Source organism: Corvus moneduloides, chromosome 6 (assembly GCF_009650955.1).
Source record: "Corvus moneduloides isolate bCorMon1 chromosome 6, bCorMon1.pri, whole genome shotgun sequence".
Taxonomy (NCBI): Eukaryota; Metazoa; Chordata; class Aves; order Passeriformes; family Corvidae; genus Corvus; species Corvus moneduloides.
The window spans coordinates 44,266,006-44,288,076 of NC_045481.1; the positions used below are offsets into that span (position 1 = coordinate 44,266,006).

Here is a 22,071-nt window from a genome sequence, read left to right on the forward strand (position 1 = left end):
TTCTGGCCTTGCATATTTTTCATGTTGTTGCATCAGTTACGCAGCTTTGCTAAGGAATTCCACTGAAAAAATATTATTTACTACACTAAAAAAATAAATAGTCTGTTTTTGAAATAATCCAGAGAAATCTACAAGGGATAGAAAGGAGTAGAATCTGACATATTTATTTAAAAAAACCTGCAGTGAAGGTTAAGAAAATGTGGAACATTTTTCTACTACTGATGTTTTCTAGTCATTTTAATAAATAAATGAACAGGAGTGTCACTATTTGGGAGTGTTGTGAATTCTGAATAAATATATTTTACTTATATAATAAGTGACAGTGTATGTAATTCCTGCAAATATCATAACCTTTCATATAAAACTCACTACTTTTCTTGTCAAAGTGCCTTGGCCTTTAAGTCGTTTGTTGATGATAATTACTTGCAGGTAACACTGGCAACCAATGGCAAATCTGCAGACTTCAATGTTGTTGAAGAAGAGCCTTGGAAACGTGAAAAATAAGTGAAGAGATTCCTAGCTGCATCCTTAATAAGTCCTGAAGCTATCTTCTGGCAGAAGATACCATGATTAAAGAAGATTTCTCCTTTTTTTTTTTTCTATTTAACATCTACCATTTCTGCTTAATTTTGTAACTGAAACTTAGCAAAGATCTCATCAAGTCATTGTAGTGTCTTTGCCAAGCAATGATCCACAGCCATCTGTCTCCCCTGTGTTACAGTTTGGATGATGCACCTGGAGAATCCTCCATGCAGTGCAATGTGCTCTCACCCACTTCCCCTTTCATTCAAGACACAGAGAATGTAAATGCTGCAAAATGGGAAGATCAAAGTGCCAGTACAGTTCACTACAGGGACTCAGGGTCACAGATACAAGAGAACATAACACCACGTAAGCCTTCAAGTGTTTTGGTGACTCTTGTGGCATACCCGATCTGTTTATCACTGTATGGCTAAAATACCTTTTGAAAACATCCATAAAGATTTCTTATTTGTTTTGATAATAACAAGCACTGTACTTTTGTGCCTAGTTGTACTTTAAACTGACCTTATATCCAGGGGCAAGATTAATGCATAGAAGTCAATAAATTATCCCAGAAATTTTGTTAGATCAGTACAACTAATGCTTAGCATCAAGAGAAGACCTTAGATTTGTATGTGCATGGGGTGTGTTTTTATCAGATGTCCCAGGGCAGGTGCAGCCTTTGTTTTATGCTGGGGCTGTGCTGCTTCGTGACCACAATGCACCATACAATGCAAGGCAGTATAACTACAGAGGTGGTAGTTCCTTCACTAAATCTATGTCTGATGCGCAAAATACAGAAAACCATGGACTCAGTTGTGCTGTTTTTAATCAAAGTAGGTAGTACCTTACTTTTTACCCTTCTCCACTGATGTCAGAGGGATTTCTCACGTGGATGGGATACTCAAGTAAGGTACTACTGAGATTGATTATGGATGTCCTGATTGGGTATTTGATAATGAACTGCAAACAAATTCTGAATCTATTACTCTTACAGAATTTTTGAATGTGATCATCAGTAGCATTTGCTATGAAGTGAAAGCCATCTTTCAAGTATGTCATGTTTCAGAGAGTGGCTAAATCCTGAATTCATTGCTAAACCAAATTCCATATAAGGTTAAGAGAATTTGTCCAGGGTTAGGACTGAATGAAAATGAAACCAGAATTTCAGGATTTAGGCCAGTACGTTGAATTTACATCTCTCTCTCTCTTTTGCAGAGTAATAAGTATATAACTCCCTAATGTCAAAGAAATGTTTCTTTGAGCACATGGCATCTGAATTAATGAGATGGTGTTTTGTCAACATGCTATGTCTGACTAAACCTGTCGGAAGAAATTGCAGTGAGAATAATCACCTTGTGAAATTTTTTAAAGGTTCTTGTTAATACTTAGCAATTTTAAGATACTGGTGAATACCATTATACCGTTACCACGTTCCATAGCAAAGCTGAGCCACATGGCCTTGGAAGGTTCTACTCACAGAACAAGCTTTGTGCAATTTTGAGGGGAATTCTCAGAAGTTTTCAGAATGAATCAGAATATGAGCATATGTTGAAGTTAAAAATGGCAAGAAACAGAGTTCAAACATTTATGGAAATAGGCCATTCAGTGTCTGTGCTCAGACCTGTCATGGGTTTAAACAGGAACAATGTGTTTAACTGTTGAGTGTTATTTGGCTCTGTAGAAGCTGTTAAAGTAAAAATATAATCTGCTTTTGTTCATCTGCATTCATATAAATATCTCTGAAACTGCACACGGACCTGAGCCAGCCAAGGCTACTTGCATGATCAATGATGTGCAAGATCAAGTCCATTGTCAGAGTATCCCTCATTTAAGCATTTATTATGGAATATTTTTCTTACCACTGTATTTTTGTCATCACTTGAATGCTATGGCCAAGCAAATCCTAAGCAAAATGGCCTATATAATTTAACAAATATTGAACCACTGTGAATTCTGTAGGCCTGTAACATTAGAGGGGGAGGCCTCTTCCAAAGGCCTCCTGAAGTATCTTCAGGATTTTATTTTACTTTTTTTGTGAAGGATGGAATTGTAGGTTATTCAGAGAAGTGGCAGACAGGTTGTATTCTCTTTTCTTCAGTCATTGCTATTAGCATATCCAGAGTTAACCTCTATCTAGCTATTGCTTCCCAAGTAGCATTCACTGGGTTATGTGCCAGAAATGTGCCTGGGATGGTGTGTAGGTACTGTAAAATGTTCCTTACTCTGAGGGTGCTGGCTCTCATCAAGTGAAATTCACTCTCACTCAAGTGGTAGTTATATCCAAGAATAATACACAGCATCTACCCCAATTTATATCCAGCGTTCTTGAGCTGTTTCGTGGCACAACTCATCCAATAATAGATGATTTTTCATCCTCTTCACCATAGCAGTTTCTTGGGAGCAGGCACACTGATTGCTTGTGTTGAAAGTAGCTTTAGAAAACTGGTCCATATACTCTTAACTGTCATTTGAAACTGTTTAGCAGTTGGAAACAAACAGGAATGTCAGCAACATGTGACTAGGCAGCTCCACAAAATTACATATTGAGAAATACTTAGAATATGCTTACAGTTATCCACTTGGGATGTAATGTCCTTTGAAGAGTGCTTCTTTGGATGGAGGCTAGGGAAGGAAGGAATGCAGTGCTAGAGAAACCCCACCCACATATAGGAGAATAAATTTGGATCTCTTGATAGGATTAGAATAGCAGACTGTGATTTTAAAGTGGTAATTCTGTAGATACAGTAACTCAGGGATTTTTCAAAATATAATTATGATGGTATTTCTCTATTTAAATGTGGATGTGGGAGAAGGAGAAATGTTGGGTTTCATGTATTCCTCTGCTTGTAGCCTGACTGAATATTTAATATAGTGCTACTCCAGAGCAGCACTGTATTAAATCATCAAAAAGCTTTCCATTTCTGTGGGAAAATATATCTCACTTTTGGCTTTCATTTCTCTATTTGCTCATTCCACATGAGGCCGTGTTGCTACTTAACTAAATAAACAGAAAATAACCGAGGGACCATCCACTTCAGCTAAGCCAAGGTTCACGTTTCAGCAGGCAGTTCTGGTTACTGGCCAGCCTCCTTTTACTTTCACTAGGAGTGTCAATGCATTAATATGCATCTGGCAAATTTTTTGTATCTGCTCGAAGTGCTGGGGTGGTAAAGTTAAAGGAATAGCTCAGTGAAAAGTCATTTGGTTTCTGTGTAGTCCATACTGTCATTGTTTTCTGCATCATCTCATTTACTGCTCTGTCAGTTCCCCCAACCTTTGTCTGTGCAATTGTGATACCCTTTGGCCTTTGGGTTGCTGGCAGCACACTGGCACATGGAGAAGTCTAGACCAGGCAAAGACTCAGTTCATTGCATACTAAATGACGCACATGCTTACGCATTTGCTTTATGCATTTGCTGCTGAAGCTGGGTCAGCATTCTCGTAGTATCTGTTCACTGAAAGTAAAGGACACTCTATGATAGAACTGCAGGAGAGATGGAGGACTTTGCCACTTAAATTGTTTCTCCCTTGCTTCTCTTGGAAGACAATGGCTGCACCAGCCTTTTAAGAAATGTGTGTGGGTCTTACAGACAAAGATTCTTCAAATAGGTAGGGCAGAAGCCACTTGGTCACTATTACAAGATGTGCTCTTTCCATTTGAATTGATGAGAAACTCAGCATGTCTTTGAAAAACTGTTTGCAATAGTAAAAACTGTGCCTGCAATGCTTTGATGACATGAAAGTCCCACTGGAATCTGTGAGAGTCACAATCTTCCAGGAAAAGTCAAGTCCCTTCCTGTCTCTGTTAAGTTATAAGACATTTCACAATCTCATCCTAGGCAATAGTCTTTGCTATTTATAGTGAAGTTGATTCTCACATCCAAAAGATTTCTGCCAAGATACTTCTCTTACACCTAATTGTTTCAGTGCTGCAAGTCCAGCACTGAATTTAAAACTCAGCACAAAAATAAGGATCGCTCTCATTACAGATTTTTCTCACGTTTTCTGAGATACAGCTGAGCTCCATATCCTTCTCAAAGCACATGGAATTCCAGACCTTATGCCACTTTTAAAAGTAGGAGTAATATAGATTTCTAATCTGTTTTCCATCACTCCTAGGGTAATTAGTTTTTCAGTGGTAGACACACAGACGAGTAGACTGTTAATCTGAGAAACTGAAGCATCAGCATGTGAACAAATTTGCTCTGGTGACTGCCTGGATTTCCTTTGCTTCCTTGCCTTCACTTGTGTTATTTCAGCCTTGTTGTAGCAACACAGCAGCAGTCGCACAAATCCCCGTAACTATAGGTAATGTTAAACCTCCCCTCTAACATTCACTTCTCTTTTTATCTTTAAAAAGACTCTGAGCTTTAGCACCGGGCTCAGAAGAATCCTTTTGTGGAGATGTACAGGAATAACTGTTTCTCATCTCTTTAATTTCCATTCAGCTCTTTTTATTGCTGCATTTGAATTAATTTACAGAAGGATAAATAAGGGCACTTTATAAAAATGTACTGTAATATTACTCTGTTATGAGCCTGAAGACTATTATGATTTTATTACTGTGACTTTTAAGGCCACAATGAAGATATTTTTCATATTAGCCATTATGATAGGTGTATAGTCCATTGGGACAGCACTTCAGCTATAATTCACCATATAACACTATGTAGAAGCTCCTGTTCCCAGCAGAAAGCATTCTTGGAAAGATTAGTTATTTTCTTCACTCCAGCAATATTGGTGACTTTGAAGGGAAAATATTTACCCAGTTTCCTTTGTCTAAAGAATGATTCAGAGAGTGTAGTTTCAAGCACTAAAAAGAACAAAGGATTTAAAATAGTGAAGTGTCAAAGAAGGCAGTCAAGCTGTTAATGAATTGTTCAGCTTTGCCATGGTGTTTTTGAAAATGTTGTGTTCTTGCTCATGATTTTCCTGAAACAGTGTATTTGGTGCATATTCCTTCCAAAGTCATCAATCTTTCTTCCCTCATGAGCACCAAGGCTGTGTCTCCCCCCAGACAATGCACAGACTTGAGGCAGGACTCCTGGTAAAGCCCCCAGGAGCAGTGCCTGGGTACAAGCTCTACAATGGGTGCCTCCCTCATTTTTTCTTCCTGGTCATACTTTATGTTCAATGGAAATCTGCTGCTATGAATGAGTCAAACCGCTGCTGATGCCCAGGTGCTGGTAATTCTTTTACTTCTCTTTTGAGTGGCCTCCCTGGCACAAGGCTCCGAGGAACTGTCCCTCACAGGTGCCCACCATCCCAGAGACATCTTCCCCTGTTTAGGGGAAACCCAGTGACTCCCCACTAACGGGTTGATACAAATCTAACAGATAAGGTGGTTGTGCAGTTGCAACAATCAGTCTTATAAAAAAAGCCAGGCTCCAAACATTAGAAAAGCCTACAGCACGTGGCTGAGCCACTGAGTAGCTCTCTACTAGTCCAGGATGGAAATAGCCAACAGGCTAATGCAAGGTTTGGGGAGACTTGTGAGGTTTCTCACTTCACCCACCCTTTGATCCCCTCTCATTTCTAACTCCATCCTGCTGCAGAGCCAGTGCTGATCAATGCTAGAGCATTCAATCCTTCTGCTATTTTACACAACATTCAGGAGCCCTGCAACTGTTTTTAATGATGCTCTGTGGCACACACCATTGCACGAAGGGAAGCTGTCATAGGCAGCATCACACAATCTGGATTGTCTCGTTCCTGTATATTGCTTTGTACATAAATAGTGTTGTCTGCTGGAATTTTTGTATCATTCTTTTCCATTCTGTTTTCTACAGTTTTTTAAAGACTGTATGCAAAGTGTGCTTGCATATTGATTTTGCAGTCAGTACTGTAGATTATATCATTTCCATTTTGGTGTTTTGTATGGACTTGTGAGTTCTTGTGTACTACAGGTTGTCCTTCCTACTTAAAGACAATTGCATACACTTCCATCCAATATATCCTGCTCCTTTCTTAAATATATCTTATTTCCTATGATCTGGTATGAACTCTTGCTTGTAGAATACATCAGAAAAAGCTGAACATGTATTTATAGTGTTAAATATTGTGTGCTCAACACTGATTTAGTTAAGAATAATACAGGTTTTAGGGGTTTGTACTTGTTCTCTGGAAACTACAGTGTAGACTGAATTAAATTACCTAGTATCTGTAATTTACAGACACACAAATATTTTCTTAGAATGTTTTCTATGTGATCATATAAGGTAGGGAAATAATCCTTTAAAGGTGACCTATACCTTAGAACAAAACCAGTTTTCTTATGACATTTAGGATCAATGAAATATTTTTGTGTTATGTTTGGTAATGAATTATAGACAAAGCACAAAATGCAAGAAGCAAATAGGAATTTCAAGATGTCCTTAAATGCTGCAGTTCATCATGGAACAATAATAATCTGAGCAATCTTCTAGATTGACTGTCTTGGGCAATCGTCCCTCACTTTTATAATTTTTCCTGATGTTACCTTTGCCAAATCCTGCAGTTCTTCCTTAGGACCTGTTAATGTATAACAGACTGGCTCAGAATGCAGTTTACAGAAAACATATCTGGATAGGCAAAAAACGTGTAGTCAGGTACCCCATCCATCTTGCTACAATACAGTGTGTGTGAGTTCAGCCTGTGGAAAAAGTTCAGGATTTTGCCACCTAATTTTGCCTTCTTGAAAAAGGACCAACAGAACCACCATGGGACCAATGTAATTGGGTAGCATCCATACAAATACCTCCTGTTTTCTTATGTGTTTTAAAGAGAATAACCACTATATTTTTGGACCCAAATGACACTTACTTCTCATTTTGGTCATCTCTTCCCATTAGGCAAATACCTGTTGGCATTAAGGCCATGGCTATAATAATTTCAGCTTAATTAATAAGGAAGTGTTTTTAGAGGAATAAAAGTAAATTAATATAAATATTCATAACAACTATATAACAAACAGAAAAAATCTTCTGTGGCCTACTAGCTCTTTGACTGTAATTCAAAACAAAGAAAACATTGAATAGGAAGGACTCCTGTCCCAGTGTGACTGATACTGGGTATCTCTTCAACTATTCAGAAATCTGTGGGGCCGTGTTATTCTGCTGAGGTTTTGGAGCCTAAGTTTCTAGTAGATATATATGTAGGAAGTGTGTTGATATACCCTTGTATTTTAATCTATATTGTATTTTAAATCAGATGTAACAGGTATTAATAGGAATCACAGGTAGAATAGTGCTGAGTTACTAATAGCTGTAAAACCTTATTGATACCAGTTTTGACATTTTGTTGAAGCATGATGTCCAGTGCCTCTCTGCACTTAGTGTAGATAATGTAGCTATCAACACGTAATTTCAGTGAAATGGTGTATACAGTATGTGTAGCTGTGCTTTAAGTTAATTTAATTGGTTTCTGTGTGTTGAGCCATAGTAGAAAATTAGACTGTGTTTTAAAATTTTGTTCTCCTTTCTGGTTTTCATTTGTATCTGGGTTTCTTTCTTTTTGACCGTTCAACTGATTGGGTTCCACAGCTTACTAACTACTTTATCTGTCTCTTATGGAGTACCCAGTTTTAATAACATTCAGAGTCCTGTATGCAGCCAGCTCATTGTAAATATGTTAATTTTAGTTTTCAACTATCTAACCAGTATGTTGTGTGTTAGAAGCTGCATGTGTGTAGTTCCCTGGCAGTGAGTGAAAGTGATCCCAGCATAGATTTGCTGCCTGGTGAGTACACTTGTTATGACATAAAGAATTAATGTTCACCTGGAGTGATAAGTTTCTGTTTTATTTTCTTCTTGTTTGCTTGAAATGTTTGGACTCTTTATCACCAGAAGCTTAGTAAGTCACGGTTTAAATTGGCACAATGAACGAGGGGAAATCCATCTACATGCATTCCTGTTGGATGCCCTGGCTGCTCTTGGCTCTGTGCATCATTCAGCCCTTAGTCACATGCCACTGTATCACAGGATCCCTCTGAGTCACTTCCAGTTACTCCTTGACCACAGATGCCAGGAAAGCAGTGCAGTCCCGTGGCTGTGACTGGGCAAGCCTGCAGGCAGCAAGGGGCTGCCAGATCTCTCCAGAGTGCCTGAGAAGTCCGAGTAGGAACCTCTGCTTCATCCCCTTAGCAGGAACAGTCTCGGAGAAAGATGGGCAAAGGGGCAGTGTTTCTTTCATTGTTAAAAAGGGATACGATCATTTATTGGAAAGAAAGAAATGCCAAGCAAGGCTTTTAAAGCTACTGTGGTTGCTGTACAGGCCTGTTACTTAAAAAAGTATGTCTGAGCATGAAAAACACATATGAACTACATAGTGAGTGGCAAAAATCTTCTGAAATCAGAGCTACAGTTCAGATCTGTGAGAAAGTAAAACCTTGCAGCAAGAAGAAGCTGACTCATTCCTAGATACTCTGGACCTGGATCTTATAAATATAATCATCTCCTCTAGGCAGAAAGAAATAAAAATCAGGCCCCAATGCACAGAAACTATCTGGCTTGATGAGTCCCATTATGATGCTTCAGGATGAATTGCACACTGGAATACTGTGTGCTGCTTGCTCATCATCCCTTGCCCCTTCTTTAAGGTGACCAGGCATGAGCTGAATGCTTTGCGATGTTCTGTTGTAAAAAGGATAAAAAGGAAGAGGGATAAGGTTGGTCTTCACACTCAGAAAGTTCTGCAGATTTTGAAATGACATACTGTACAGTATCTATAGCACAGTTTGTTTAGAAATTAATAAATGCAGATGATAAAATTTCTCCCAACTCTGGGCTCTGTTCTTGTATATTGTAGTTGGAATGCCTTGTAGACTGATTCTATTTTTGTAGTTCAGATCCTTCCTCTTTACAAGGGTTGTTAGTCATTTGCTTTTAATGCTTTCTTACAGAGTGAACTGATTTCTCTAATGTATAAAACAAACTAGACATTCTTTCTATGCTGGAAATAGTCATGAATATAATATTTCACTAAGTGTCGTACCTCTTATGTACATATCATCAATAAATGTTGATTCATAATTTTCATGGCTTACATCTCTGGGTTTTAATTTCAGCCTGGGCTCAATATGGGAATGCTTTGTGTAGGAGTTTAGATAAAGCAGTCTGATGTGAGAGGCTGCCTGTTCTGAAAACTACATGCAGGGTGGAAGATGGACCTGACTTTGCCAAAGAGTCAGAAATCTCACCCCTCACTTTATCCTCCAAATATTCCAGGATGCCGGCTGCAAATGAGCTCATTTCCCACAAAGGCCAGGATTCACTAACTCCAGTTCTTGGCAATGAAGCCTAGAGAAGTGAAAAGAGATGTTAGAAGAGTAGGAGGATACAGATCAATGGTTGCAGTTGCTTTAGAAACCTACTTCCCTCCCCTGGCTGCTAAAAAATAAATCTTTTATTCATAGCCTTTCTAAAAAAAATAATAAACAAAGCCTGTAGCAGAACTTCTGGAGTTCTTTGTAAAGAAATAAACAGTATTTAACACATAAATTAAGAGATCTCATGGAGTGAACTATGGCCCAGGGGAGTGGCAGCTGCCAAGTATGGAGAGAAAGCTCCAACGTTTCTGCATGCTCGGAATAGCAGGCGCTACGGAAATAGCAGAGCTACCGGTGTGTGATAAAGGCACAACCGAAACCGCGGCTGTAAGGACTCACAGTGTGCACAACCCTGGCCTTATTTCTTCTTAATCATCCACTTGATAGATTTCCACAGAAATCCAGGCATGGCAGGAAGTGGCTTTGGCAGTGCCTCAGCTGGCAGTCTGCCCTCTGAGTCAGTAACAAACTAAGTCCTGATGTGGTGCTAGGAGGATCTTTGGGCAAAAAGTAAATGTGAGGCCTCAGCTATCTGCTGCCATTTTGATACCAGGGCAAAAATGTCCTGATCTGGTCTCCTCAACAAGTGTCATTAATAAATGCATTCTGCTAATTGTAAAATTCCTGGCTGGGGTTTGTCCAGGATGCCTGTCACTCACATACTTCATGTGCACTGTGTACGTTCAAATTCCTTCCGTAAAAGGTGTCTGTTCTTCTGTTACACAGCACGATAAAAGTTTAAAATTAAAGACTTGACACTGACCTATATTTGTTGCTTTCTCAAAGCAATGTTTCTGCAAAATGACCTAAAATAACCAACCCATGCAGGAACCAGTACTGCAATTATATGAAGCTGACCCTTCTGAAAATACACACCCCAAAGATTGATTCTCTAAGCCCTTGCAAGCCACTTGTACCCCTTTTCTCCATGTCTGTAGCCTTAGAGAAAAAGATAATTTCAGGAGTGTGTTTGTGTCTGGAATGCGTCCCTCTCTACGGGAAAGAATCTGCTAAAGAGGCTATAAAATCTGGTGAGTCATGAATCATGGACCCATATTAAGAGATATTTCTGTATCTCCTCTCAGGCATGAAAGAAAAACTGAGATAATACTTCAGGGTTGTTAGATCTGAAATAATCTTCTCCTTTGTATTAGATAGTACATGTAAACAGGACAAGGTTATGAAAGAAACAGGTGGCCCCAACGTACGGTGCTTTAGGAGGAAAACAGCATTAAAAATTACACTCAGTTGGGCAGGAAGAAGTTATTTGCAGCAAGCACTTGCACTGCAAGAATGTACAGATACCCTAGCAAGGCTTGGTGCCATTTTGCTTCCAAAGCTGTGCAGAGCCCTGTGCAGGCATCCAAAGCTGAGGCAGCTTCCCAGGCTGGGCAGGTGTCTGCTGCTGTCTCACTTGTACAGCACACAGTGAAGGCAGGAAGGAAAATATTGCATGCAAGATAAGGTCTTGTGGTCATGGTGGTTCTGGCAGGCAGAACCATGTGGCCATAAACAAGATGTGTCTGTGTAGACAGATAAATGACAAAACTGACTGCTTCCCACCGAAACTATAGGGACAAGGTCTGGAGAAGCAAGGCCTCACACTCTTGGTGGGCCTTCTGTCCTACAGGGATGAGTATTTAGAAAAGCAATACACAAGGGTCTGTTTTACACAGTGTTGTGCTCTGCATTCTCACTCGTGACTGAACTAAAAATGTTTGCTTTTCCTGTGGTCATTTGTAAGACTGATCTATCTCCATTTGGCTGTTCTCTTACTGGGGTGCCTGAAGATGCTGCATGGATCACTCTTCTGTGATCCCTGGACACCACTTGAGACATGCTGCCGTGGAGATGTGCAAGCGAGAAAAGGCAGCTGACTCCCAGTGCAGTGAAGGGACAAGAAGAGGGACCAAGCTAGGAAATACACTCAAAATTCATTCCATTGTTTCATCCAGGTGTTATCTAAATTGACTGGATCATATCAGCTTTGTTTCTGAACCTGGCTTCTCTCATTTTTGACCAGCCTGTAAACAATAGGCAGGCTTTATACCTGTCCTCTTCATCGGCAGGGGAGAAATCAACCTTCGTGAACAAAGGGTAAGGTTGTTAATTTTTAAGTCACTGGCTCAACAAACAAGCATCCCTACCTTGAGTTTATTTCAGACTTTCACTTGATTAATGAAAGAAAGATTAACTAGGAAGTGAACCACACAGAACTGCAGGGAATTGCCCAAGAACTATAAAGCTGGTGAATCTGAAGACCCACTGCTGCAAAACAAAACATGCTGAATTGAGTGGATGATTGTGAAACAGTTTTACAGGAAGACAAACCCCATGTACTTGCACACTAGGATACAGATAGACAGGTAATGCTTGAACAAAGCCAAAACACAGGATAATTTGTGAATCTGAAAAATAAAAAGAGCCCAACATTTTCGCTGAGGTTTGTATCAGTGATGGCTGTAGTCCACAGCATGTGCAGGAAGACTCTTCTCTCCCTTGGTGTGCTGTTGTCAGCTGACATCACTGTGTCTTGTGGATGGGGCTCAGCTGTGATAGACTCACCTTAGATAAGCTGCAGAAAACTCTCTCCCTGAGCTGGCTCCAGTAACGTGCTGCTAGCAATCTGCAGCAGCAGCCCTGAACAGGATGCTTGCTTTTAAAATAAATAGGTTAATAAAAATAAAAAGTGGTGAATATAAACTCAGGCTTTAACTCCCATCATGGGGCAGAACAGTTTATTACTGCTTGTTACATGAAAAATGGAAGCATGGGGTCTCAATTCTTGCAAAGGAAAATGTGGTCACTGAAAGTGATATAAGGGGTTTTCTTTAGATTAACCCAGGGAAAAAAAAGCCTTCTGTCATGCCAGAAGCTAGATTATGTACACCAATGACTACAAATAAATTTACAATTAAAGCTAAAACTCACCTGTACCAAAGCCATTTGGTACCAAAATTGCCACTTCCATATGGGACTGGCAATATGGATGTTAAAACTGACTCCATCCTAAGTGCCCAAGGCAAGGCTTTCAGATGCCAGGTACAAAACTTAGAGCCTCCAGAGAAGTGGAAAATGCCTTATTGCATCCTCCTCTGCCCTGGGTTGCTCTGGGAGTTACAAGGACTTCAGGACAAACTCAACAGACTAAAAGTTTCTGGACGTACAGAGCCTCCACTGCCTATGAGCCATATGCTGATTTACCACTGCCAGCCTATGTACCCCTAACCTCAGCTGGGCCTCAGCTTCAGCACTGCAGAAAGCTGCTGTTGACCTAAATTCTAGGTTAAGTGGGTGTTTGAGACTTTTCCTTACTTTTCTAAAAAATGCTGGAGATTTTGCTGATAAGTGCACTTAAATTTGTGATACCTTAGACTTGAACAATCCTATTTTGTTGTAAATTTGCACATACTTTTTTTTTTTCCCCAGTGGGAAATAAATTACTTGTAAGAATTTCATTTTAGTACAAAGGGAAAGCTACACTATGTATTAGACATGGAGAATCCCCCCTCCCAAAAAAAAAAGTAATTTTGTACAGCTATCTGGAGTATTAAAACTAGCTGAACTGAGAAAAAAAGTCATCTTCTTTTTTGACAGTCTTTGTGGACTTGTTTTGATCTAAAATTTCATAATTTTAAATTTTTTTTTTTAAAGAAAAACTGAAGACATTCACATCAGTGTTCAATGCACAGCTTTTTGTGGCAGAGAATGTATAAAGATAGGTTTCATCCCAAAACTTGCTCATCCAAAACCTGTTTGCCTGTAGAGTAAGAAGTTTTAATAAAAGTCTGAGGCTCCTTGAAGGTGTCACTCAGACAAAACCTTTCTACTGTTTGCTGGAACCACCCAGACAAAACTGAAAGCAGGCTGGCTTTAAAGCTTATGTAAAGCTTTCACTGCCTCTGCTTCACTTGCACTTTAACAATCATCAACTGTCTTGAGGTCAGAAGAGCTGCTTTGATGGTGGATTCGCTTCTACACTTTTTAACTTTCAAAAAACCCCTATGCAGCAGCTCATTTGACCGATGTGAAGATCTGTATCAGTCCTGCACTTTCAAAACAGGAAGACAAGCAAGAAGCGAAGTCGTCCCGTCCCGTCCCGTCCCGTCCCGCTGTAAGAGGAGTCGGGGTGGATTCATTTCTAGATTTCTTGGATGAAAATAATGCACAAAAGCAGCGAATATTGTACCTGAGAACTGTCTATTGATAAAGAGAGGATGTGGCTCCGACTGGAGTGGGATGGAAAAGAGAGCAGGGAGGGGAAAAGAGAGATGGAGAGAGTAACTGCTTGTATGTGCTAAGGCTCCTCCCACAGCCCGATTTCCTGGACATTTTTTCCTGGGCATCCTTAACACCTGCACATATCAGGGCTTTCAGCACACCTACAGCCCCTGTAGTAATTTTTCACCTCACGTATAACATATGTTGAAGCACAAATAAAAATCAAATTGGTCCCTCTCAGAAATGTTTTCAAAATCTTACCTTTACTAACCTTACTCCGAATGGGTGAGAAAGAGAAGACAAAAAGTGAAGTCTCTGTGCTGTACAAAAGACACTGTTACTCATCTTGGCTAAATTTGCCTCTCACTCCTCATTGCCACAGCTGCTTGCCTGCAGCATGATGTTGGCGGATGCCACATGCAGCAAGGCATAGCAATAATGAGAAATAAGCTACCAGGGGAAAATTCAAAATCAGTTTGCAAATGAGGTGGTGGATATAGAGGATGACTTGGAGGCGGGGGAGGTTCACAGGAAAAGGCTCTTTTTCCTTCTCAGAGTTGTGAAACATTCGAGTGCCAGAGTCCTGGGGGTGTTGAAGGTACTTTCCCATTAATAGTACAGAAATTTCAGTCTCCCTTTACGTCCTTTCCCAGAAATTGTGTTCTCCCTCCATCCCTGATCCCCCAGAGCTCCACCCCCAAAACACCTTGGCACAATTCTTTCCACCCTTAAGGAGAAGGAATTGTGTCACCCACTCCCACGCAGCTGGAACAGCACCTCAAGGAGCAGCCCTTTTCCTGTCACCTTTTGTCCTCTTCTGCTCCACAGAGAAGAGCTAGTCAGAACCTGTGGTTACCAAAAGGGCTGGCGTTTGACTAATCAGAGCTCTTGCAGAGACTCAGAGGAGTCAGACCCTTGAATTGTTTAATAAAGACTAAGAAGTAATTATTGTCTAATGGCCTAATATAGCTTAAAATAAACCCATTAACTACTGACTTACAAAATACCCTGGTGTCTGTGTATGCTGAGGCAGAACACACTTGTCAGAGGATTTATTTCCTTCATCTACAGAAAGAATAATTAGGACCAACCCTAACCAGAATGGTATGTGCTAAAGAGACGCTTGGTAATTGTCTCCTAAAAATATTCCAGGCAACATGCTTCAAACTAATTAGCACAGAGGCTGTTGTTGTTGACATGGGACACACAAAAAACATCCCTATCGTGTGAAAAACTGCAAAAGTACAATTTTGGAACTGATGTTGTGGAAAGGGTTTAACATCCGCAAAGGTAGACAAGAGAGCTGCGCATCCTTTTTCTGCTTTAATCAAACATTCCTTTTCAGATCTTCAAGAAAATACAGATGAAACAACCAGCCTGCATTGCTTCATGAAAATATTACATTCCCGTAAAACATACAGTCTCTCTCTTAAATATTCTTGCTGCTTTAGACAGCATATCCACTGGTCTGGATCACATTTGGAACTTTTCAAGACAAAGGAATAACACAAGCTGATTGCAGGGTCTGACCTCCTTAGCAGTTTTAGGAGAAATCCTCATTCTTCCTAGGCACCAAGGATAGACCAAGACACAATTTGTCTATCAGCACCCTGAAGGAAGGGCAGGACCTTGATGGGTGCTGCACTCTCCAAATGCTGGTGGTTCAGTGAGCCAGGAATGGTCATCAAGACCTTACTGGGCTGATCTTAAATTGTACCAAGTTGTTGTAGCTGTTGTCCACTTCTGGGGGAAAGCTGAGTTTGTCACTAACTCTGGGAGGCTGGCAGAGCAGACAAGGTCACACAGCATTCACCTCAGCCTGGCTTGGCATTTGCAAGCAGAAAAAATGGCCACAGTACTCAACACGACAATCCTGCTGAATACTTCTCTGCCACCAATAGCTGGACTTACATTTTATCCTCAGTGTGGAATCAGGTTTATTTTGGAAGCTTATTTTAAAGTCCTATGTGTTTTTAGCAATACTATTTCTAGTTACAATTTAGAGATGATATTTTCTTTCATTCTAATTAATCTGTTAAATAAATAGGCAAATATATCAAGTGCTCTATATAAAAATACATACACACAACAAACAACCCCTCATAATAAAAGCAAGATTAATAAAAATATGTACTATATTACACATATGAAATGGCCATCTAGTTTTGAAACTATAATGAAACAATTACACATAAGTCACAGGACATAATCTAAAAAGAATCAGCATATATAAAATAATGGCATTGCCTCTTGAGCATATCCCATTTAAAAATATATAAAGAACCCAACCAGTGTTGTCTGTGCTTCTGTAGCTACTGAATGTAAGATAAATTAGGAAGGAGTTTGTGGATTTCTTCATTCAACATCTGAATAGGGAGATAAATAACATGCCACAGATTTTTTTTTGTTTTTTAAAAGAGAAATTTAGCCTCCAAGACAATGAAATAAGTCCTTTTCACTGAGACCTATATTCAGCTAGGATTTAAAGACAGGAGTAGTTCTTACTCTGGATCTCCATACTTAGTGGAATGAGTACCTGACACCAGTTTAAACACAGCCTTCAACAGATCATTTTGATTTCTAATGACAAATAGAAAAGCTTGCTTAAAAACATTAAACAAAAATCAATGCACTGTTCACAGATGAAATATCTGACCTACATATAGTCAGAAAACATCCTATGTGTATTTTAAAACATCACCTTGTCTTGGGACTTTTTGCCCAGGTGTAAATTACCCTAAGGAGATCTGCCAGCAGATACCAGGGCACTTGAGCATTCCCATGAAGCACATGGGAAGCTGCTGGAGGGCTGTGACTCAGAAATATAACCAACAGTCTTGTGCTTTATGTTCCAGTAAAGATCAGTGCTAGCTGAAGTCAATATTTAGCCAGCTGAATATTCATCCTCCAAACTGCTTCAGATGGAGAGCATTAAGTAACATACTTCAGCAGAACAGGGGCTATGGTCAGTGAACAGAACCTTTGAATAGCCCTGCTACAGACCATCCCCATCCCACAGCTGACACAGACCAATGGTTTTACTTGCATTTCCTGGGGGCACTCCAATTAGAAGTTACCATTCTCCCTCCATTCCAATAAGCTTTCTTAAAAACAGCACAGACCACTGGTGGTAAATAGTTCTTTTCCTGACAATTCATATCAATATAATGCACAGCATCATCGCTTAATACAAATACTTTACACAACAGACACAAAAGGACATAACAAAAGCATGTAACAATGCAGCTCAGCTACTCTACTATATTACATGGCTGGGAGAGTTTCCTTTTGTTTGCTTTGATCTTTTCTGTAGAATTTAAACTTCTGGTACCAATAAGAAAGCAATGTTTCTTTTGGTGTTTTTAAAAAGCAGATGGAAAAAATGTAGATGAAATAGAATTCAGAGGAAATGAGTGAGATCACAGAAAATCAACTTTTAAAATATCAGCAATCTGGTATAATATCATAGTTATAGGGGAAAAAAATTTAATAGGCTCAGCATCTCCTAAGTAAAATGGAGCAGAGTATAGAGACCTGTTTTCAGGAACAAAATACTGTCAGCTTCCCTAGTGATTTCAATTGCTTGATTTGTGCATATGTGGTAGAGCTGGGGTCGTTTTGTTTCATTTGTTATCTTAACTAACAGACTCATTAAAAACATGCACAAACTTGGACCAAAGAATGAGGGGGAGAGGAGAGCAATGAACATCTCAAAAACTCAAGGATAATTGTACAGGTTGCTAGGATAATAAAGTATAGAAGTTTATTATGCATCAGCTCATGTTTTCATACCTTTATTACCCCTCCCAAGAAGACTTGCTGTATGCCCATAGATATTTAAAAATCGAGATAAATAAATTTTGTCCTTCTGGGTTTCCCCTGTTGCAGACCAAGCCATACATAATTATAAAATGTCACTTTTTGTTTATACTGGCAGATTCTGAATGTACCCACTGCTCTTCCTGGCTGGAAGGCATTTCTGAGGGATTCTGATGTCGCAGACATTGTAGAAGATGCCTTTTGGGTTTAAACTTGATTTATTTACTCTTGACATTTTTCCTCACTTACTTCTGTACCATGGCATGTTTAATACCTTAAATATCTGTAAGATGGAGTGACTGGATACTTCTTTAGCCCCCCACAGCGAAGACCTTCCATCTGGGGAATAACGATGTACACTCGTATTATGCCTCCTAACATCCAGGACACAGTGAGAGTCCTCTGTGTAGGGACTGGGAACTGAAAGCATTATGCAGCTCTTGGGGGTGTTATTTCAGAAAGCACATGTCAATTTTTTTGCGAAGTGATTAAAAAGAAATAGAACTTATGTTTATGTTCAAAAGACATCAGTAGCACAGTGCATCTGTGAATTCCTGTTCAAGTTCCACGTGATTTTGGTTTCCCCAGCCCTGATCTGCTTGGCAGCGTGGTACCATTACACTCCAGTCTTCATGTCAAACTCGTGATGGTTTTGTGTTTCATTAACAGTCAGGAATTCGTCACATGCTTGTGTTCGGTCATTTGACTGCTCTTTATGAACCAAGTGCACCATTTCTTGTGATTTGCTGACATCTCCATTTAATTCACTTGTCTTCCTGTCTTCCACTGCCCCTTTGCCATTGTTAATCACTAGCTTTTTCTTCTGCCCACATCTAGAAAGAAATAAAAATAAAATAGTAGAAGTGGAGACTAACAAAAATAATTTAAAAATTGAAGGTTAGTATTTAGGAAAAGGTGATTGGAAATTAAACTTGTGTCTGCCAGCACAGGCTTATGCCATACAAATTGTAAATTGTAAAGCTCTCCATATTGCCTATTTTATTTCTGAAAGCATCCTCCACCATTAAATGAATAAAAATTTGTCAGGAGCTCACTTATCCAATTTATATCTACTGTTACTACATATAGCAATAACATTCATTACTGAATGCTAGAATTTTTTTTCTGTCATTTGAATATATTCACATTTATGAACTTTGTAAATATCCCACTATGAGGACACCTTCTAAATCCAGGCTTGGGATCACAGCTTTGAAAATGCAAAAATTCTGGATCGAGCTCTCACCTCATTAAACCAGGCAACTGTTTTTTCCTTTGTGTTAGCATGTCAAGCCAAGAAGCCAACCAGCAGTAAGGAAATATGGAGAACTACTCTTGCTGCTGTCTGCAGCACAGCTCCTTGGCATGTTCAGGCAGGAAAAGGCACTGTGTTTTTAGAGTTACACTCGCTGCAGGGCCGCCCAATAAACTTTATATGTTACTCTGAATTAAAACACACACACACACACACAGTCTTTAAAGAGTCACCAGCCCAAAGCTGATGCACACTGTTTATCGTGGGCTGGGTATCTTTCAGCGTAGTAAAAAAGTACTACTTACACAGCTGTCAGATTTGCTGCTAAGATGGCTCCCTGGCTACACAGTGCTGGACATCCTATTTGTCCTCAAACAGCCTTGTGTAAACTGAATATGCAGAGCCCAGCATGCCTAAGAGGGACAGCATGTCTGTGGAGTTGGACTTTTAAGGGCTTTCTTCTTAAATGAAGCATATTTTGCCTGAATGACTAATTTGGCTGTTCAATTATACTATTATGCTTCTGAAATACTATTTTTTCATGCCTACTGACTCATGGATGAGGGTTATTTTATCTGAAGTAGCTCAGCTCACTGTGCTAATGTTACATACACCCTTGGGAATGATTTCCTGCTCTGCAGCCATAAAATGCCAAAAGACGCCAGCAAGGAGCTGTGGAGCTCCACAGCCTCTTAAAAGAGCAGCTCAGAGTGCTCTACAACCAAGAGACTAGGAAAAAATGTCCTCACTGCTTCCTGAACAAAAATCTCCACATATTATATGGTCATTCCGATAAAAAAGAGTTAAAATTCAAGTAGCAAATAGTTACTCTGTTAAAAAGCTCAATTTTAACATTCAAGTAGAAAAAAGCTGTTGAAGACAATTGGGAAAACAGCCCCCAGAGAACAGAAAGAGGTAAGAACATTATAGCCTAAACCCTAGGCTAGGGTTTTTTCAAATTTCCTGGCTAACTTTGCACAGCTCACTGCATTACTTTTCATTCCTCAGCTTCTTCATCTGTAAAATGGTGTACATAAAGCCATTGAGAGCTCTGAGAGCAGTGTTAGCATACATGCTTGTGACTGCCAGCTGTGACAGAGCCTCTTGTTTGGAAGGAACAGATTAACAGATTATCACAGAATCGCTGGGGTTGTCTAAGACACTTCACACTGTACACAGAGAACGCTGTTGATGGTGGAGGACTATTCCTGGCTCATCCTGGGGTTGTTACTGTCTACGTTCATCTCACAACTTTCACTCTCTGTGAACAGGATTTTCCCATTAATAACTAATAGATAGAGAATAATTGCTTTTCTGTGATCTAGATACAGCTAGTTTCCATTTACAAGACCAAATGGTTCATATAGCTGCTGACTTCATGTGAGTGGTTCCAGGTGAGTGTGAAGGCTGATGTGTGACCTGTACAGGACATGGTGACCTGTAGGAACCCAGAGTGCCGAGAATATTTCTCTGCGTGTTTTTAAGGGCTCTTACCCCCCTGAACAACACTGTTTTAGCCTCCAACCTTGGAAAAAATTACCAACAGTCAGGTAAGAACTAGAAAATACAGTGGTGTGAATTAGGTGATAGACTTCTATGTAAGGTTGTCACAGGGTGAAAAATTTAGAGGTTTTGGACTTCTCTTTGTAGTACATAGATAAGAGTAAAAAATATCAAAATGGAGGATTGTTGTTGTTCTCTAAACCTTCTTCTCCTTCTTCTACTACTCCATGTTCTGCAGTAAAAGTAGTTTGGATTGATTGGATAGAAAATTCCGCAGTTCCTAGTCATGTTACTGAATAATTGGTAGGAAAGTGAAAATAATGTACGTTTTTAGTAACTATTGGTTAAAATATCTTTAAAAGGCTGTGTAAATCTTGATAGAGAGGCCTCACTCCTGCTTTCTGTGCTCTGTGCTGTACCTGGGTCATGCTGGTGGTTCTGTTCCTCTGATAAGACTTAATAAAAAACTATCTGGAAGCATTGAAACTGAAGGAAAAGTCTCAGCTTATCTTTGAAACTCCTTGCAAGGACTTTTAGAAAATTCTCTCCCATCAGGAGGATTTACGGCACCGTTCAGTGTCAGTGACCTGTGTCCCCACACCCCAAGCCACTCCAAGCTTTGCAGAGGATGCTCTTCCTTGTGTTTCGCTACTCCGCTCTTTGACAAAGCTGTGGAGCCTCTCAAGGAAGGAAACAGTAAGGCAGAGTGCTTTGGAAATGTAAAGGTGTGGCCTTACCTCCTGCGACTGTTAACAGCAATGCACACTGCAAGGATCAACGCAAGCACCACGAGAGCTACAACTATCATCAGCCAGTCTGTAGGGAGAGATGAGGGAGGGGAAGAGAGAGTGTGAATGTATCTCATGTGGTTTTACCATTTCACAGAACTGCTAGAACACAATCTCCTCTACTTTCTTTCAGCTGTCACACTCTTTTCCTAGCTTCCATGAATGTTTGGTTGGTTCACAAAGTCTTTCTGTGCAAATCAAACACATGTTCATCATTCAGCTACACACAGGCCAGCTCAGATAAAATACCCCATCCCTGCTGTCACCTGTAAGCACTGCACTTCAGAGGGCATAGGTGGAGAGGAGCTGTATCACTGAGTTACTCCAACAGCAAAAGAAAAGGCTTAGCACGACACACCTACAGTCCCTGGCACAGAAACAGGATGACTTTTAGCACATTTTTAGTAAAAGCAGGTTTCACAACCTTCTCAGTAGCCTACTCTCTACTACCATTATAGCTCTACTGCCATTAGAGCTGGGGGTCCTCTCCCAGGAGCTATGTCCTGTATCTTGTTCATTTGAAACAACTCTTCCTTGTTTAAATAGACCTGTGCCTTTCATTTGAAACAAATTACTTCTTCTGATTTGTTAATTATTAGTACTCCATGGTGAAAACCTGACAGGCATTCTTTTCATAGCATGCTCTTCTTATATCT

General features: G+C 39.8%; 2 protein-coding genes across 21 annotated transcripts in view; one reads left to right on the forward strand and one right to left on the reverse strand.

The window, feature by feature from the left end:
• The window catches only part of SLC1A2 (solute carrier family 1 member 2), a 90,400-nt gene extending 80,861 nt beyond the window's left edge, over window positions 1–9,539 (forward strand). Inside the window, exon 11 of one of the 2 annotated variants that reach the window (XM_032110611.1) lies at window positions 430–9,539. In XM_032110611.1, coding sequence (XP_031966502.1) covers window positions 430–504 — 75 coding nt within the window. In that variant the 3' untranslated portion in view covers window positions 505–9,539. The remainder of the gene's footprint in view (window positions 1–429) is intronic. The other variant, XM_032110612.1, reaches the window with a different exon arrangement.
• Window positions 9,540–15,354: 5,815 nt separating this feature from the next.
• CD44 (CD44 molecule (Indian blood group)) overlaps window positions 15,355–22,071 on the reverse strand; it is a 53,107-nt gene continuing 46,390 nt past the window's right edge. For all 19 annotated transcript variants that reach the window (XM_032111033.1, XM_032111031.1, XM_032111030.1 and 16 more), the window contains 2 exons: window positions 21,365–21,443; window positions 15,355–18,702 (listed from right to left, as the gene is read on the reverse strand). In XM_032111033.1, coding sequence (XP_031966924.1) covers window positions 18,486–18,702; window positions 21,365–21,443 — 296 coding nt within the window. In that variant the 3' untranslated portion in view covers window positions 15,355–18,485. The remainder of the gene's footprint in view (window positions 18,703–21,364; window positions 21,444–22,071) is intronic.